At 43.2% G+C, this 16,176-nt stretch overlaps 1 protein-coding gene across 1 annotated transcript in view; it reads right to left on the minus strand.

Annotated features, from left to right (window-relative positions):
• CASQ1 (calsequestrin 1) overlaps window positions 1-16,176 on the minus strand; it is a 57,045-nt gene that overhangs the window by 28,272 nt on the left and 12,597 nt on the right. Inside the window, exon 3 of the mRNA XM_063439688.1 lies at window positions 1,939-2,039. Coding sequence (XP_063295758.1) covers window positions 1,939-2,039 — 101 coding nt within the window. The remainder of the gene's footprint in view (window positions 1-1,938; window positions 2,040-16,176) is intronic.

Raw genomic sequence — 16,176 nt, forward strand, 5'->3', positions numbered from 1 at the left:
CACTACTGAGAGACTGTGCCATGAACCAACTACTCGTAAATGTTAGGAAGAGGAGTTGGTTGGACAGCTTTCTATGTGCATTTTCTTTATTATGTTTGTGATAGTACACGGGCGTATTCTGGGCACACAGTGTAGGCATCCGAGTGATTGGGGTCATTCTTGCTTTTCTACCACCTAGTACATGCACTCTCCAAAACTTACATTTTTATTAAGAAAAAAAATGACTTTATTGGGGCAGATGCCAATTTATTTGGCCCAGATATAAATCTACATAAAAGAGAATTCAGAAATCTTTATACAAAGTTAATACTTCCTATCAGTCCGTATTCAAACTATACCATCTATGCTATCATTCTATATTCAAACGGTTTGACCCATGCTATCAATTTATATTTAAGTTCTCCCATATATGTTATAAGTCCATATACAAGCTGCCCCCCATGTTATCAGTCCATATACAAGCTGCCCCCCATGTTATCAGTCCATATACAAGCTGCCCCCCATGTTATCAGTCCATATTAAAACTGCCCCATGTTATCAGTCCATATTACAACTGCCCCCATGTTATCAGTTCATATACAAGCTGCCCCCCATGTTATCAGTCCATATTTAAGCTGCCCCCTTGTTATCAGTCCACAGCACTACAGAATTTGCTGTCGCTATATAAATAATAATAATAATAATAACATTCAAGTTGCCCTCCCCCATATAATCAGTCCATATTCCAACCTCCCCCAAATAAAATCAGTCCATATTCAAGCTGCCCCTCCCCCCATATTATCAGTCCATATTCAAGCTGCCCCCCCATGTTATCAGTCCATATTCAAGCTGCCCCACTACAATCTAGATTCTGGGTGTATTTTTCCCTTACAAAGTGAATCCATTTATCCGTGTGTCTGCCCCAGAATTCACTAATATTCCTACACAATAAATGTAGTTTCTTTCTCTAAAGCTCCTATAACACGACACATTTCTCCTGCGCCTGTATATCGCTGTATAAACGCTAAGCGAAGGAAGATACCCAGCCGGAACATTATTTACAGAATTAAATCCCGGCTGACCCCAATTAAACCTTGAGAGAGCCGGCATAGCTGAGTGATTGCCTCCAGCTATCTTTAAAGCAATCCCTATTCATTCTGAACGAAAGACGTATGTTCTTCCCCTATTTCAGAAGTTAAATTATTAAAGAAATTTAATTAGAAGAGGTTTAGGTTGAGCTAATGTCACTCATTTCCACTGCCCGCACACAGATGGTCAGTTCACCTGAATATACACTTAAATGAAGTATAGAACATGAAATAATTTCTTATTAAAGTGACAGCATCTTTGCAACATTAAAGTGACAGCCTAAGCACCATAACCACAACGCGCCATAGTATTAGTTATGGTGCTATGAGTCTATGGGCGCCGTTCCTCAGTTATCTGTTTTGTAGTGATTTCACAAAAAATAAATGGCTCTTCGCAAAACCTTCAGTATAGCTAGCTCCGTCGATCAGGTCTAATCACTAAAGTGAGTATTCCAAGTAAATTTAAAGTGAACTTCACATTCAAGGTGAAATAGACAAACTGGAAAAATTATTTAAGTCAACTATGCTCGCAGCTCGGCTACTTTGGCCTTAAATGTGAAATTAACTTTGAATTCTCCCTTTAGTGCATAAGACTGTATATGTGCACTGATAATACAGAAATCACACTGCATCCAGAGCCAACCTTGGATGCCACTGAGAGTGCTGGGGTTACTTAGCTGATTGCCATCGGCCTACCAAATAAAATATGAATGAGGAAAAACCTGATGGTTTCTAGACAATGTATTTGCAAAAACAATAGGGACAAAATTCCAAGTTCAGCCTTTCTTTACAAAACAGAGATATTTTATCAGTGTAGATGGAACAATCGTTTTATAGACGTTTTAATTGAGTGGATAAACTGGGGACTTACATCCAGTAGAAATTCGACCAAGGTGTCAGCAGAGAACTCTCCGTCATATTCGATGACTTCGTCATCCTTGAACACATAGATACTGTCTTCTTCATGCAGACCTATGGAGGACGCGAAAGTGGTTAAGAAGTGTATAAGGGATTTCGGTGGTTAGTAACATTGAAATACTACAGGGAACACAGACAATCAGGCTAAAATGAAGATGGATGTCCATCAAGTGTTGAAAATGCAAATATTGTTTTTCACCTGTTTGTAATTCGAAGAATACACGTTAGGCTTTATTCACTAAAGGGAGAATAAATGAACGTAAAAACCAAACTGCTAAATATATCATAAAATACTCAATGCGGCTATTTTAACCTGAATTTTGTAATTTGTTTTTCCTGTCACTTAAATCCTCTGCATAGTGAATAAAACCGCCGGGAAGCATTTTGTTCATATTTTACAGAACTATATAAATATATATTTGTTACCCAGGGGCATATGTCGCATCACTGGGGGCTAACTTTATCAAAATCATTCTGATTACAGATAGTCAAACACAACAATCCTATACATCACACAGCTCTAAGCACACCAAATCCTTCATACCATAGAGCGCTAAACATTCTAATTCCTCCTTATCAGAGAGCTAAATATTCCAATTCATACCATAGAGCGCTAAACATTCTAATTCCTTCTTATCAGAGAGCTAAACATTCTAATTCATTCATACCATAGAGCGCTAAACATTCTAATTCCTTCTTATCAGAGAGCTAAACATTCTAATTCATTCATATCATAGAACGCTAAACATTCTAATTCCTTATCAGAGAGCTAAACATTCTAATTCCTCCTTATCAGAGAGCTAAACATTCTAATTCCTCCCTATCAGAGAGCTAAACATTAAAATTCATTTATATCATAGAGCGCTAAACATTCTAATTCCTTATCAGAGAGCTAAACAGTCCAATTCATTCATATCATAGAACGCTAAACATTCTAATTCCTTATCAGAGAGCAAAACATTCTAATTCATATAATAGAGCGCTAAACATTCTAATTCATTCATATCATAGAGCGCTAAACATTCTAATTCCTTATCAGAGAGCTAACATTCTAATTCATATAATAGAGCGCTAAACATGCTAATTCATTCATATCATAGAGCGCTAAACATTCTAATTCCTTATCAGAGAGCTAAACATTCTAATTCATATCATAGAGCGCTAAACATTCTAATTCCTTATCAGAGAGCTAAACAGTCCAATTCATATCATAGAACGCTAAACATTCTAATTCCTTATCAGAGAGCTAAACATTCTAATTCATTCATATCATAGAGCGTTAAACATTCTAATTCCTTATCAGAGAACTAAACATTACAATTCATTCATATCATAGAGCGCTAAACATTCTAATTCATTCTTATCATAGAGCGCTAAACATTCTAATTCCTTATCAGAGAGCTAAACATTCTAATTCATTCATATCATAGAGCACTAAACATTCTAATTCCTTATCAGAGAGCTAAACATTCTAATTCATTCATATCATAGAGCGCTAAACATTCTAATTCCTTCTTATCAGAGAGCTCTAAACATTCTTATTCCTCCTTATCAGAGAGCTAAACATTCCAATTCATTCATATCATAGAGCGCTAAACATTCTAATTCATTCATATCATAGAGCGCTAAACATTCTAATTCCTTATCAGAGAGCTAAACATTCTAATTCATTCATATCATAGAGCGCTAAACATTCTAATTCCTTATCAGAGAGCTAAACATTCTAATTCATTCATATCATAGAGCGCTAAACATTCTAATTCCTTATCAGAGAGCTAAACATTCTAATTCATTCATATCATAGAGCGCTAAACATTCTAATTCCTTCTTATCAGAGAGCTCTAAACATTCCAATTCATTCATATCATTGAACGCTAAACATTCTAATTCGTTATCAGAGAGCTAAACATTCTAATTCATTCATATCATAGAACACTAAACATTCTAATTCATTCATATCATAGAGCGCTAAACATTCAAATTCATTCATATCATAGAACGCTAAACATTCTAATTCCTTATCAGAGAGCTAAACATTCTAATTCATTCATATCATAGAGCGCTAAACATTCTAATTCCTCCCTATCAGAGAGCTAACCATTCCAGTTCATTCATATCATAGAGCGCTAAACATTCTAATTCATTCATATCATAGAACGCTAAACATTCTAATTCCTTATCAGAGAGCTAAACATTCTAATTCATTCATATCAGAGAGCTAAACATTCCAGTTCATTCATATCATAGAGCGCTAAACATTCAAATTCATTCATATCATAGAACGCTAAACATTCTAATTCCTTATCAGAGAGCTAAACATTCTAATTCATTTATATCATAGAGCGCTAAACATTCTAATTCCTCCCTATCAGAGAGCTAAACATTCTAATTCATTCATATCATAGAGCGCTAAACATTCTAATTCCTCCCTATCAGAGAGCTAAACATTCCAGTTCATTCATATCATAGAGCGCTAAACATTCTAATTCATTCAAATCATAGAACGCTAAACATTCTAATTCCTTATCAGAGAGCTAAACATTCTAATTCATTCATATCAGAGAGCTAAACATTCCAGTTCATTCATATCATAGAGCGCTAAACATTCGAATTCATTCATATCATAGAACGCTAAACATTCTAATTCCTTATCAGAGAGCTAAACATTCTAATTCATTCATATCATAGAGCGCTAAACATTCTTATTCCTTCTTATCAGAGAGCTCTAAACATTCTTATTCCTCCTTATCAGAGAGCTAAACATTCCAATTCATTCATATCATAGAGCGCTAAACATTCTAATTCCTTATCAGAGAGCTAAACATTCGAATTCATTCATATCATAGAGCGCTAAACATTCTAATTCCTTATCAGAGAGCTAAACATTCGAATTCATTCATATCATAGAGCGCTAAACATTCTAATTCCTTTTTATCAGAGAGCTCTAAACATTCCAGTTCATTCATATCATAGAGCGCTAAACATTCTAATTCGTTATCAGAGAGCTAAACATTCTAATTCATTCATATCATAGAGCGCTAAACATTCTAATTCCTTATCAGAGAGCTAAACATTCTAATTCCTTCTTATCAGAGAGCTAAACATTCTAATTCTATTATATCATAAAGCGCTAAACATTCTAATTCCTTCTTATCAGAGAGCTAAACATTCTAATTCTATTATATCATAAAGCGCTAAACATTCTAATGCCTCCTTATCAGAGAGCTAAACATTCTAATTCATTTATATGATAGAGCGCTAAACATTCCAATTCCTTCTTATCAGAGCTAAACATTCTAATTCATTCACATCATAGAGCGCTAAACATTCTAATTCCTTCTTATCAGAGAGCACTAGACATTCTAATTCCTTCATACCATACAGCGCTAAACAATCTAATTACTTCTTATCACAGAGCGCTAAACATTCTACTTCAGTCTTATCATAGAGCGCTAAACACATTGAATCCGTTGTCATAGAAAGCTATATACTCCGAATCATTCACATTAGACTGGCAAACAAACTAAATCTGACATAACAGAGCAATAAACACACTGAATGCTTCACATCACAGAACCCTAAACACAGAATACTTCAAGTCACAGAGCACTAAACACACCAAACCCTTCATTTTACAGAGCCTTAAACACTCTATGTCTATCACATCACACAGTGATAAGCCCACTAAATCCTACATATTGCAGAGATATAAATCCACAAAATATTCCATAGGACAGGGAACTAAATGCATAGCAGTTGTTGCAGCCTTTTTGTGTATAAAAATCTATATCATCGTGTAATGTTAAAGGGATACTCTTAGCACCACAACCACTACAATCTTGGGGCAATCCACCTGGTTTGTGTTAAACTCTTTTACTGTAGTTCGAGAAAAATGGGGTTCTCCTGGTGCCTACAGCCCTCTGTTTTGAATTAGCCAACACAGAAGTGAACCTCTACCTTAATCAGTACAACTTTGGACAGCAATCGTGAGTGCTGGTGGCAGGTTAGCCTATCGTTGTCTTCAAAAATGTAGCCAAGTTACAACAGATAGGCCTGGCTATAGGCTCTACTCAAACATAGTTTGACACAAATATGACTGGCACATGCCTTCTAACTATCCAGATTTCGGCTTTGTTCCAAGGTGTGCCGCTTTTGGGTATACCATAGAACTGTCTCCAAAAGGATAGCTCAAGCGCATCATTAGACACACTCTGAACTCTAGGATCCTGTAGAGATATATGTCAGGACTTTTTGGGATGGTCCGGGACGCCAATGTTGGGGGGGTGGGGTATGCTGACAGCCCCTACAGAATCTTTACACCATAACCAGTAAACTGAACTGTCGTTTTTATGCTGTTTAGAGTGTCACTGTAGTGGCAGTGCCAGCATATACCCAGATAATGTCACTGTATTTATCTATATTCCTTCATGTGGAAGTATTTGCAAGCTCTTGGGGTAGAGGCCCATTAACATTTATAAAGCAGCATTCAAAACACAAAGTGAAAATCTGGTGGCGTATTACTGCCAGCTGGTCGGAATCCCCCTCTAGGACATCTGCTGCTAAGCTCTACAGGGATCTCACACGGAGTGGAATATTTGATCAGATGGATAGTTACTATTTGGGATAAATAAAAAGCTCTGCACAAGCTGTCATCAGGATTTTACAAATCAATACAGGAGCCGAGCCAAGCTAAGGTGTTTACTAGTGATTAGACGTGATATCTTTATAACTGGTTGGTAGACTTAGGCTGAGACCTTTATCAGTAGTCAAAGCTTGGACCACACACAATAATTGTTTTTTTCTTTTCAGAAATCGCAGTTGATACATAGAACATTATCCAAGTTAAGTTGATTTTCCCATGAATTTTGAGTTGGCCCTAGGAAAATGATGTCCACTATGGATACGTAGACATGAAGGCCATATTTTCACTGATCAGCCACAGCATTAAAACCATTGACAGGTGAAGTGAGTAACATTGAATATATTCTTACAATGGCACCTGTCAAGGGGTGGAATATATTGGGCAGCAATTGAACAGTCAGCTCTTGAATTTCATGTTAGAAGCAGGAAAAATAGACAAGTGGAAAGATCTGAGTGACTTTGACACGTGCCAAATAGTGATGGCTAGACATTGGGTCAGAGAGTCTCCAGAATGGCAAGGTTTGTGTGGTGTTCCCAGTATGCCGTGGTTAGTACCTACCAAAAGTGGTGTAAGAAAGGATAACCAATGAACAGGTGACAGTATCATGGGCACCCAAAGCTTACCGATGCAAGTGAGGAGCGAAGGCTAGCCCGCCCGGTTCGATCACAAAGAAGAGCTACTGTAGCTCAAACTGCTGAAACCATACAGTGCATAGCATTTTGCTGTGTATGGGGCTTTGTAGCAGCAGAACGGTCAGAGTGCTCTAGATGACCCCCTGAACACCTTCAATGGAGACGTGAGCATCAGAACTGGACTATGGAGCAATGAAAGTAGCTTGCCTGGTCTAATGAATCATGTTTTCTTTTAGATCAGGGCGATGGGCAGGTGCATGTGTGTTGTTTACCTCCAGAAGAGATGGCAACAGGATGCACTACATGATGAAGCAAGGCAAAAAGAGGCAGTATTATTATCATCTGGGAGACCTAGATATTGCTGCAGACTAGGTACACCCATTCATTGCAATGGTGTTCCCTTATGGCAGTGGCCTCTTTCAGCAGGATAATGCACACTGCACAAATTGTTCAGGAATGGTTTAAGGAACATGACAGAGAGTTAAAGGTGTTACCTTGGCCCCCAAATTTCCCAGATCTCAATTTGATAATGCATCTGTGGGATGTGTTGGAACAACAAATCTAATCCATGGAGGCTCTCCTCACAACTTGCAGGACTTAAAGCAGTGGTCTCCAACCCAGTCCTCATGGACCACCAACAGTCCAGGTTTTGTCAGCATCCCCATTGGAATGAAAAAGGGAAATACACAAATACTGGACTGTTGGTGGTCCATGAGGACTTGGTTTGGTGACTACTAACTTAATGGACCTGCTGCTGATGTCTTGGTGCCAGATTACACAGAACACATTAAGAGGTCTTGTGGAGTCCATACCTTGATGCCTCAGAGCTGTTTTGGCAACACGAGAGGGACCTACACGATATTCGGCAGGCGGTTTTAATGTTGTGGCTGATCAGTATAAACATGACTGTGAAAAACTTCTGTATCACACAGCCTTGTTACAATGCTGCTGCCCACCCCATGTTTTCCCTATTAAGAGCTAATAAGTATCTAGGGGTTCATAAGAACACCCCTTTCTATCTCATTAGAGATTGTACCTTTTAGCTGAAAGCAGCAAGGAGAATTGTTAGTGTAGGACTCTTTTAACAGGTTTGCCTTGACATGGCAGGTCCATCTAATGGCCATTGGAGTGATACTATGAGCCTCCTGTTATTTCAATGTGGATAGGGATTTAGCATAGTGCACAGGTAACTATTTTTTTAGTTTTTTTGTTTGTTCTATATCGATCGTATATTTTTACATAGGTTCATTTTTTTTACAGTAGTTCTCCTTTTACAATTAATGGTCGTGAACACCAGTCTTCTTCCCATTGGTCTTAGCCCCAAATTAGGACATGCCAATCTAACTAAGGTATTCTGAGAGTTACATGATGCACCGTAGCATGGGACTAAATCCCTATTCTGTTAAATAATGCTTTTATGTAACTGAGAGATCTATAGCTGTTTTTATTTGGATTGTGCTGATCAGACAATGTGATACAGAGGCAAAAAAACCTATATATATATTAATGGTGCTAGGTGACACATCTTCGCAAGAATTACATTTACATTTTTGACCCCCTACAATTTATTTTTTTAAGTCAATATACCTCTGACTATTAAATGAATAAACTCCAAAATTATTATTCCCATTGACATTTAAATAAAAATGAATTGGAGGAACATATGCCACGCTCCTCCAATCAGCAGCATTTAAATCCCAGATCGAGTTTTACTTGGTCTGGAGGCAAAAGCAACTCTAGTGGCTGTCAGCAAGATGGCCGCTGGAGGTGGATGTAAACCTGAAAAAGAAAACTGCACGGTTAAAATGACAGGATCGCTACACCCAGACCACTCTATTGAGATAAAATGGTCTGGGTGGCTCTAGTGGTCCTTTAAGTGTATGCATCACAAAGAATTAAAAAGGAATGAACATTATTTGGTAAATGATCCTGAAATCATATGGGGATGTTTTTCTGCTTAAAGGGTTTCTATAGTGCCAGAATAACAAAGCGGTATTACTGGCACTATAGGTTAATACAGTGCCCCCCTCCCTGGCAACCCCCTTCTCCCACGGCGCTGAAGGGGTTAAAACCCCTTCAGTCACTTACCTGAATCCAGCGCGGATGTCCCTAGGTGCTGGATCAGGCTCCGCCCACGCTCCTTTCCCACCGACAGCCGGCTGGGGAGAACTAATGCGCATGAGTGGCAATGGCCACGCTCGCATTAGGATTCCCCATAGGAAAGCATTAATCAATGCATTCCTATGGGGATTCGGGTGATGCTGGAAGTCCTCATGCAGAGCGTGAGGACATTCAGCGTCATTTAGGCAACCAAAAGTCGTCTAAGCACCCGGAAGTCCCTCTAGTGGCTGTCTGGTATACAGCCACTCTAGGTGGAGTTAACCCTCAGAGATAATTATTGCAGTTTCTCAGAAACTGCAATAATTACCACAATTACCACTGCAGGTTTAAGGGCAATAGGGACACAGCACCCAGACCACTTCAATGAGCGGTACTGGTCTGGGTGCCTACAGTGTCCCGTTAATTAAGCAATAGATCCCCCAAAATATTTTCCCTAAAAATGGAACAGTCTTGATATATTTTTTTCTTTAGGAGTCCCTGGTGCAACTGACTGCATCCCCTCAGCACGTATCACATGTATTGAGCCGCGCTGCCGTACAAATAACACATTTCGACACCTGACTAACTAGGCTTTAGCTGAAAGACGCGCTACGTTCCCACACATTGTTTACCACAATGCCACTCACCTTCCGTGTCTAATTACAATCCAGCTCGGGAAATAATTATTTTAGCTGTCAAACAGTTGTGCATGTAAAATGAAGGCTCTCTTTGAGAGCAATGATTTTTTCTTTCTGTCTTTGTTAAAATCATCCATATGGGCGTACAAGTGATCTGGGAATGAATGATGATACTTATCCAAGCGTTATTGTTTGTTAATGGAAGCTAGTCGATAGGATAGAATTCTACACATCACAGAGAAGGAGTGGAAACGTCGTACAGCCTTTCAGCAGATGTGGAAATGGCAAATTAAGCACTCAAACTCAGGGGCCCACAGAAACTGTTCGCTGAGCTCTAGGCATGATAATAAGCGTCTTTCGTTCGCACTAATCACAGTGCCTCAAAGTAATGTTTTTTATTCTCATTTTAAAAAAAAAGTTTATTACATCTAATAAAACGTAATGATATTTTTAAAATAATCTATGGGAAAGCATTGGATTGGCTGAGATCATCAAGATTGATCATCTCAGCTATGGAGGCGGGGCCAGAAGTGGCGATTCTGGCTCAGCGAGGGACAAATGTTGAGTACCATCACCTTTTCACTTCACTCTGAGCACTCTGACTATAGTGTTTGGAATACATGCTTGTATTTCTTAAACGATAGTGCTCCTTTAACTTTTTTTTGTTTTGTTTTTTATCTGGCTGAGCGGCCATGTTTTGTCAGACTCAGCTGTTATCTGACCAACTGCTGCTCGACCTAACTTGCTGCTGCTGCAGGTTCACACACAGCAATCACAGCAACAGCAAGTTAGGTCGAGCGGCAGTTGGTCAGATAACAGTCCAACATGGCCGCTCAGCCAGATAAGAAAGTGAAATTGTATCGACTTAATATTAAATGATATTACAAATATATCATTACGTTTATTTAAAAGTAATGTACTTTTAAAAAACAAGAAGTGAAAAGTTGATGATAGCTTTCCTTTAAGGTCTGCTGTTTATTAAAGGGTTGATCCAACCACCATAACCACTACAGGCTGCTGTTCCCTGGTAATGGGGCAAACCATTTTACAGCAGTTTTCCTCTTACCTGGTCCTGCCAGGCTCTATTTCCCCACTGTAGGCAGGTTTATGACATTGATTGAGAGTGTCACCTTACCGCTTAGCCAATCACTGAGTGTCTTTGCATCGGAATTTGCACAGAACTGATATCGGTTCTGGGCTGGTCATGACACCACATGACGCTGCCCGAAATGGGATTACATCGCCAGCCCAAAAGAGATTAAACTCAGTATTACAGTGTTTCACAGAGAAATACAGACACCAGGCACCACGTCCACTTCGAATCACTGAATGCCTGGAGTAAGCCTTTTAAAAATACATGTATCAAAACTCTAGGCACCCACACCACATCATCTCAGTGTCCCTGTTCCCTTAACCAGAAACTGCAATGTTTACCTGGCAGGGTCAAACCTGCTCTAATGGATGTCGTCCTGCTGATTCACGGAGTTTGACTCCATGAAACGATGCTGGACATCCTCACACTTTGAATGACGACGTCCAGCGTCTTGCAAAACCCCATAGGAAAGCAGTGATTTAGCGGTTTCCTATTGGGAAGGTAAAGACATCAAAGGAGGCAGAGACCGAGCCAGTGCCGAGGGACCTCGCTAGTCGCTGAAATAAAATGGGTGAATTCAGGGCTATTTAACCCTTTGAGTGCCACGGGGAGAGACGGGTGAAATGAGGGGGGCAGTGGAACATTTTAGTGTTAGGGATAAAACTTTGTAATCCTAACACTAACTTAATTTAAAGGAGTCCTGCTTGCCCAGTCCTCCTCCGCTCTCTGTCTGTCCCTCTTTGAAACCAGTAGAGTTAAACAGATCTGAGCACGGGAGAATTCATCAGACGAGGGCCTGTTTTAAGGGTTACTGAAAATCTGCTTCCACCAAGTTGTATCGTCACCAAAATGACTTTTATATTAAAACTGGGCTCCGAGATAAAACACCTGCAAATAGTTCATGGTCTGTGCAGTTGTACAGCTCTGCAGACTATGTTGGTGATTTAAATTAATAATAACACAGGCCGCCTTTGGCTAAAGTCTGCTAGTTCTCATTTACTACAATGTGCCAAGAAAATTAGTGCAATGTGTCTTGGACAACTGAGAAAAGGATATCCAAGAGTTATGAAATAAAGGAAGAAAGAGAGAGGGATACTGGGCATGAGAGTCAGACAGCGGAAAGGTCGGATATACAGTATAAGAGAGAGGCAGGGGGTATGAGGATGGAGGTGTGATTCTAAAGTAGTGTTGGTTAACCTCAGCACGCCTTCCTCTCAACCACATTTCCCATGGTGCTCAGCAAGCATTAAGGCTGGTTGTGCATCATGGGAATTGTAGTTTAGAAACATCTCCGGTTAGAGATCTCCGTTCTAAAGCGTCTGTTAGTCCTATTTGAAGTTCTATGAAAATATTTTGAAACTTTCATTGAATAGTGATCTCCACAATTTTCCATCTGTTAGTACGGGTGGTGTCCAGGTACGGCCTTCCAGGTGTGGTTGCTGGGAGAATTAAGAAATATAATCTAAAACAGACAAAGGGAGATGCTAAGCCATGCCATCCTTAGTGTTTCCCTCCCGCAGAAAGATGGAAGAATAACAGAAAGGTATAGCAAACAGATGATACGAGGGACTACGAACTAAACAGAGATGGTCAGCGAGTTTTAAAATAACCATTGTTGAGTAACGTGTCAATCCCCCCATTGCCAACAAGACATTTCTACCTGCCCCAGTGACAGGCAGGCCGGTGTACCTGACACATCAATTCACGGCGGTAAATCAAGTACTCGCTGCTTGGATGTTAATGCAGTTTTAACATTAGTGCCTCTTAATTATCCTAATAAGATGCTGAAATTCAGGCTGAACTGATTGAGCTCTAACTGGCAGAAATAATGGCTGGCTGAGCACAGCGTGTCTGAAAACGACGCACGTGGGACTACCCACTGCCACCTCGCTGCGATATTTATGTCTCGGGACGACTATAATCCATCATAAACATCCAACAGAGAGCTTTTCTTTCTTATTTAATTAATCAATTTATGCGACACAGCCTGTGATTAATTTGTCCTTAACATTGGTAAATATTAATACGTTACACAGAGAAAAGACATGAGATAAAAATGTACTCTTGCCTGAGAAGCTTACATTCTAAAACAGGGATACCCCTCAATTCTCTGTTTGTTGTTCGACATTATAAACTGTGTTAGATTGTGGGTGTACATCACACCTGTATTCCGATGTGTAATCTGCACTTGGAGCTAGCCATCCGATCTATCAAATATTTTTAAATAGTATTAATTATATTTGTATTTTGGGTTTCCTGCATTCATTGGTAAGATGTTTTTTTTCTCAAATTAGCTCTTTTACCACCTCTATTCACCTCTTATGGTCAGGTGGTTTTGGTTCTTCGCAAGAAAAGGGCGTAGACTCAATGTAACGACCCTTAGTCTTATAACAGCCCAGGTGGCTTTTTCTACTACAAGGTGACAACCCATCAGAAAGTCCAAGAAGAACCAGGGGACAGACTCTAACCGTGTTCCCTTGTTGTTCAGTGCTGAAGTAGGAATCGCATGTCTTGCAGAGTGTAAGCACTTATGGTAACGGCCCTCCTTCCCTTTTGTTCCTGGGTTCACTAACTAACTGTAGAATATTACTATGTTCCTATTTATATTCAAAGTAGGCATGGTTGTCTAATGGGTTAAAAAACAGATGGTACTTTGCTATTCTGTACCAAGAGAACTGTGGAATGTTGTAATTAGGGGTCTTGTCCTCAGAGGCGGCTCTAGACTTTATGAGGCCTTAGGCGAAACGCAAACATGAGGCCCCACTAACAAAAAAAAGTGTCACATATACACATTGATGCACTGTCTACCTGTGTATGTGCCTGAGAGTGTGTCTGACAAAGAGTATCCTTGTGTGTGTGAATGTATGTCTCTGAACATGTTTGCGTTTTTGTCTGAGACCCTATGTGTGTGGGGTAGCTGCTTGAAGTGTGTTGTGTGTATGGGGGGGGGGGAGAGGCGGGTGATGGTGAGAGGGGGGTGATGGTGTGATGGTGAGAGGGGGGTTGATGGTGAGAGGGAGGGGGGGTGATGGCGAGAGGGAGAGGGGGGGTGATGGCGAGAGGGAGAGGGGGGTGATGGCGAGAGGGAGTGATGGCGAGAGGGAGAGGGGGGGTGATGGCGAGAGGGAGAGGGGGGGGTGATGGCGAGAGGGAGAGGGGGGGTGATGGCGAGAGGGAGAGGGGGGGTGATGGCGAGAGGGAGAGGGGGGTGATGGCGAGAGGGAGAGGGGGGTGATGGCGAGAGGGAGAGGGGGATGATGGTGAGAGGGAGAGGGGGGTGATGGCGAGAGGGAGGGGGGGTGATGGTGAGAGGGAGAGGGGGGGTGATGGTGAGAGGGAGGGGGGGTGATGGTGAGAGGGAGAGGGGGGGTGATGGTGAGAGGGAGAGGGGGGGTGATGGTGAGAGGGAGAGGGGGGTGATGGTGAGGGTGGTGGGGGTGATGCTGAGGGTGGTGGGGGTGATGGTGAGGGTGGTGGGGGGTGGTGAGGCTGAGGGTGGTGGGGGGTGAGGCTGGTGGGGGAGGTGATGCTGAGGGTGGTGGGGGTGATGCTGAGGGTGGTGGGGGGTGATGCTGAGGGTGGTGGGTGGTGAGGGGTGATGCTGAGGGTGGTGGGGTGATGGTGAGGGGGGTGAGGGTGGTGGGGGTGAGGCTGAGGGGGATGATGCTGAGGGGGGGTGGGGGGCGAGGCTGAGGGGGGCTGGGGGTGAGACTGAGGGTGGTGGTGAGGGTGGTGGGGGCTAGGGGTGGTGAGGCTGAGGGTGGTGGGGGGTGATGGTGAGGGTGGTGGGGGGGTGAGGCTGAGGGTGGTGGGGGCTAGGGGTAGTGAGGCTGAGGGTGGTGGGGGGGTGATGGTGAGGGGGGTGATGCTGAGGGTGGTGGGGGTGAGGCTGAGTGGGGTGATGCTGAGGGTGGTGGGGGCTAGGGGTGGTGGTGAGGCTGGGGGTGGTGGGGGTGATGGTGAGGGTGGTGGGGGCTAGGGGTAGTGAGGCTGAGGGTGGTGGGGGTGAGGCTGAGGGGGGCTGGGGGTGAGACTGAGGGGGGTGATGCTGAGGGTGGTGGGGGTAGTGGTGAGGGGGGTGATGCTGAAGGTGGTGGGGGTGAGGCTGAGTGGGGTGATGCTGAGGGTGGTAGGGTGGTGGGGGCTAGGGGTGGTGGGGGGTGATGGTGAGGGTGGTGGTGAGGCTGAGGGGGGTGATGGTGAGGGTGGTGGTGAGGGTGGTGGGGGCTAGGGGTGGTGGGGGGTGATGGTGAGGGTGGTGGTGAGGCTGAGGGGGGTGATGGTGAGGGGGGTGGGGGGGTGAGGCTGATGGTGGTGGTGGCTAGGGGTAGTGAGGCTGAGGGTGGTGGGAGGTGAGGCTGAGGGTGGTGGGGGCTAGGGGTGGTGGGGGGTGATGGTGAGGGTGGTGGGGGCTAGGGGTGGTGAGGCTGAGGGTGGTGGGGGTGAGGCTGAGGGTGGTGGGGGTAGTGGTGAGGGTGGTGGGGGCTAGGGGTGGGGGGGTGATGGTGAGGGTGGTGGGGGCTAGGGGTGGTGAGGCGGAGGGTGGTGGGGGGTGAGGCTAAGGGGGGCTGGGGGTGAGACTGAGGGGGGTGATGCTGAGGGTGGTGGGTGATGGTGAGGGTGGTGAGGCTGAGGGTGGTGGGGGTGATGGTGGTGGGGGGTGGTGAGGCTGGGGGTAAGGCTGAGTGTGGTGATGGTGACTGGGGGGGTGAGGCTGAGTGTATTGGACCTGCAGAGTAATCTCGCGAGATTTCAGAGCGTTGCCGTGGTAACCCGCGACAACGCTCTGATTGGCCAATTCTCGCGAGTCACATGGTCTGCAGCTCTGCACACTGCGGAGCTGCAGACCAGTGTCTGCGATGGTGGCCGGGCAGCCAGGAGGGGCCTCGCACCCGGCGGCATACCGGGCAAGCCGCCGGGCCCCCTCCTGGTGTCAGGTCCTCGGTCACTGACCGAGGACCTGACACACTCTGCCAACAGGCGGTTTAGGCGGCCGCGAGGCCCCCGCCAGCGCGAGGCCTTAGGCGGCCGCCTAAACCGCCTAATTAGAGAGCCGCCTCTGCTTGTCCTTATATGGCTAGGGTTA

Source organism: Pelobates fuscus, chromosome 13, assembly GCF_036172605.1.
Source record: "Pelobates fuscus isolate aPelFus1 chromosome 13, aPelFus1.pri, whole genome shotgun sequence".
NCBI classification, from domain to species: Eukaryota; Metazoa; Chordata; class Amphibia; order Anura; family Pelobatidae; genus Pelobates; species Pelobates fuscus.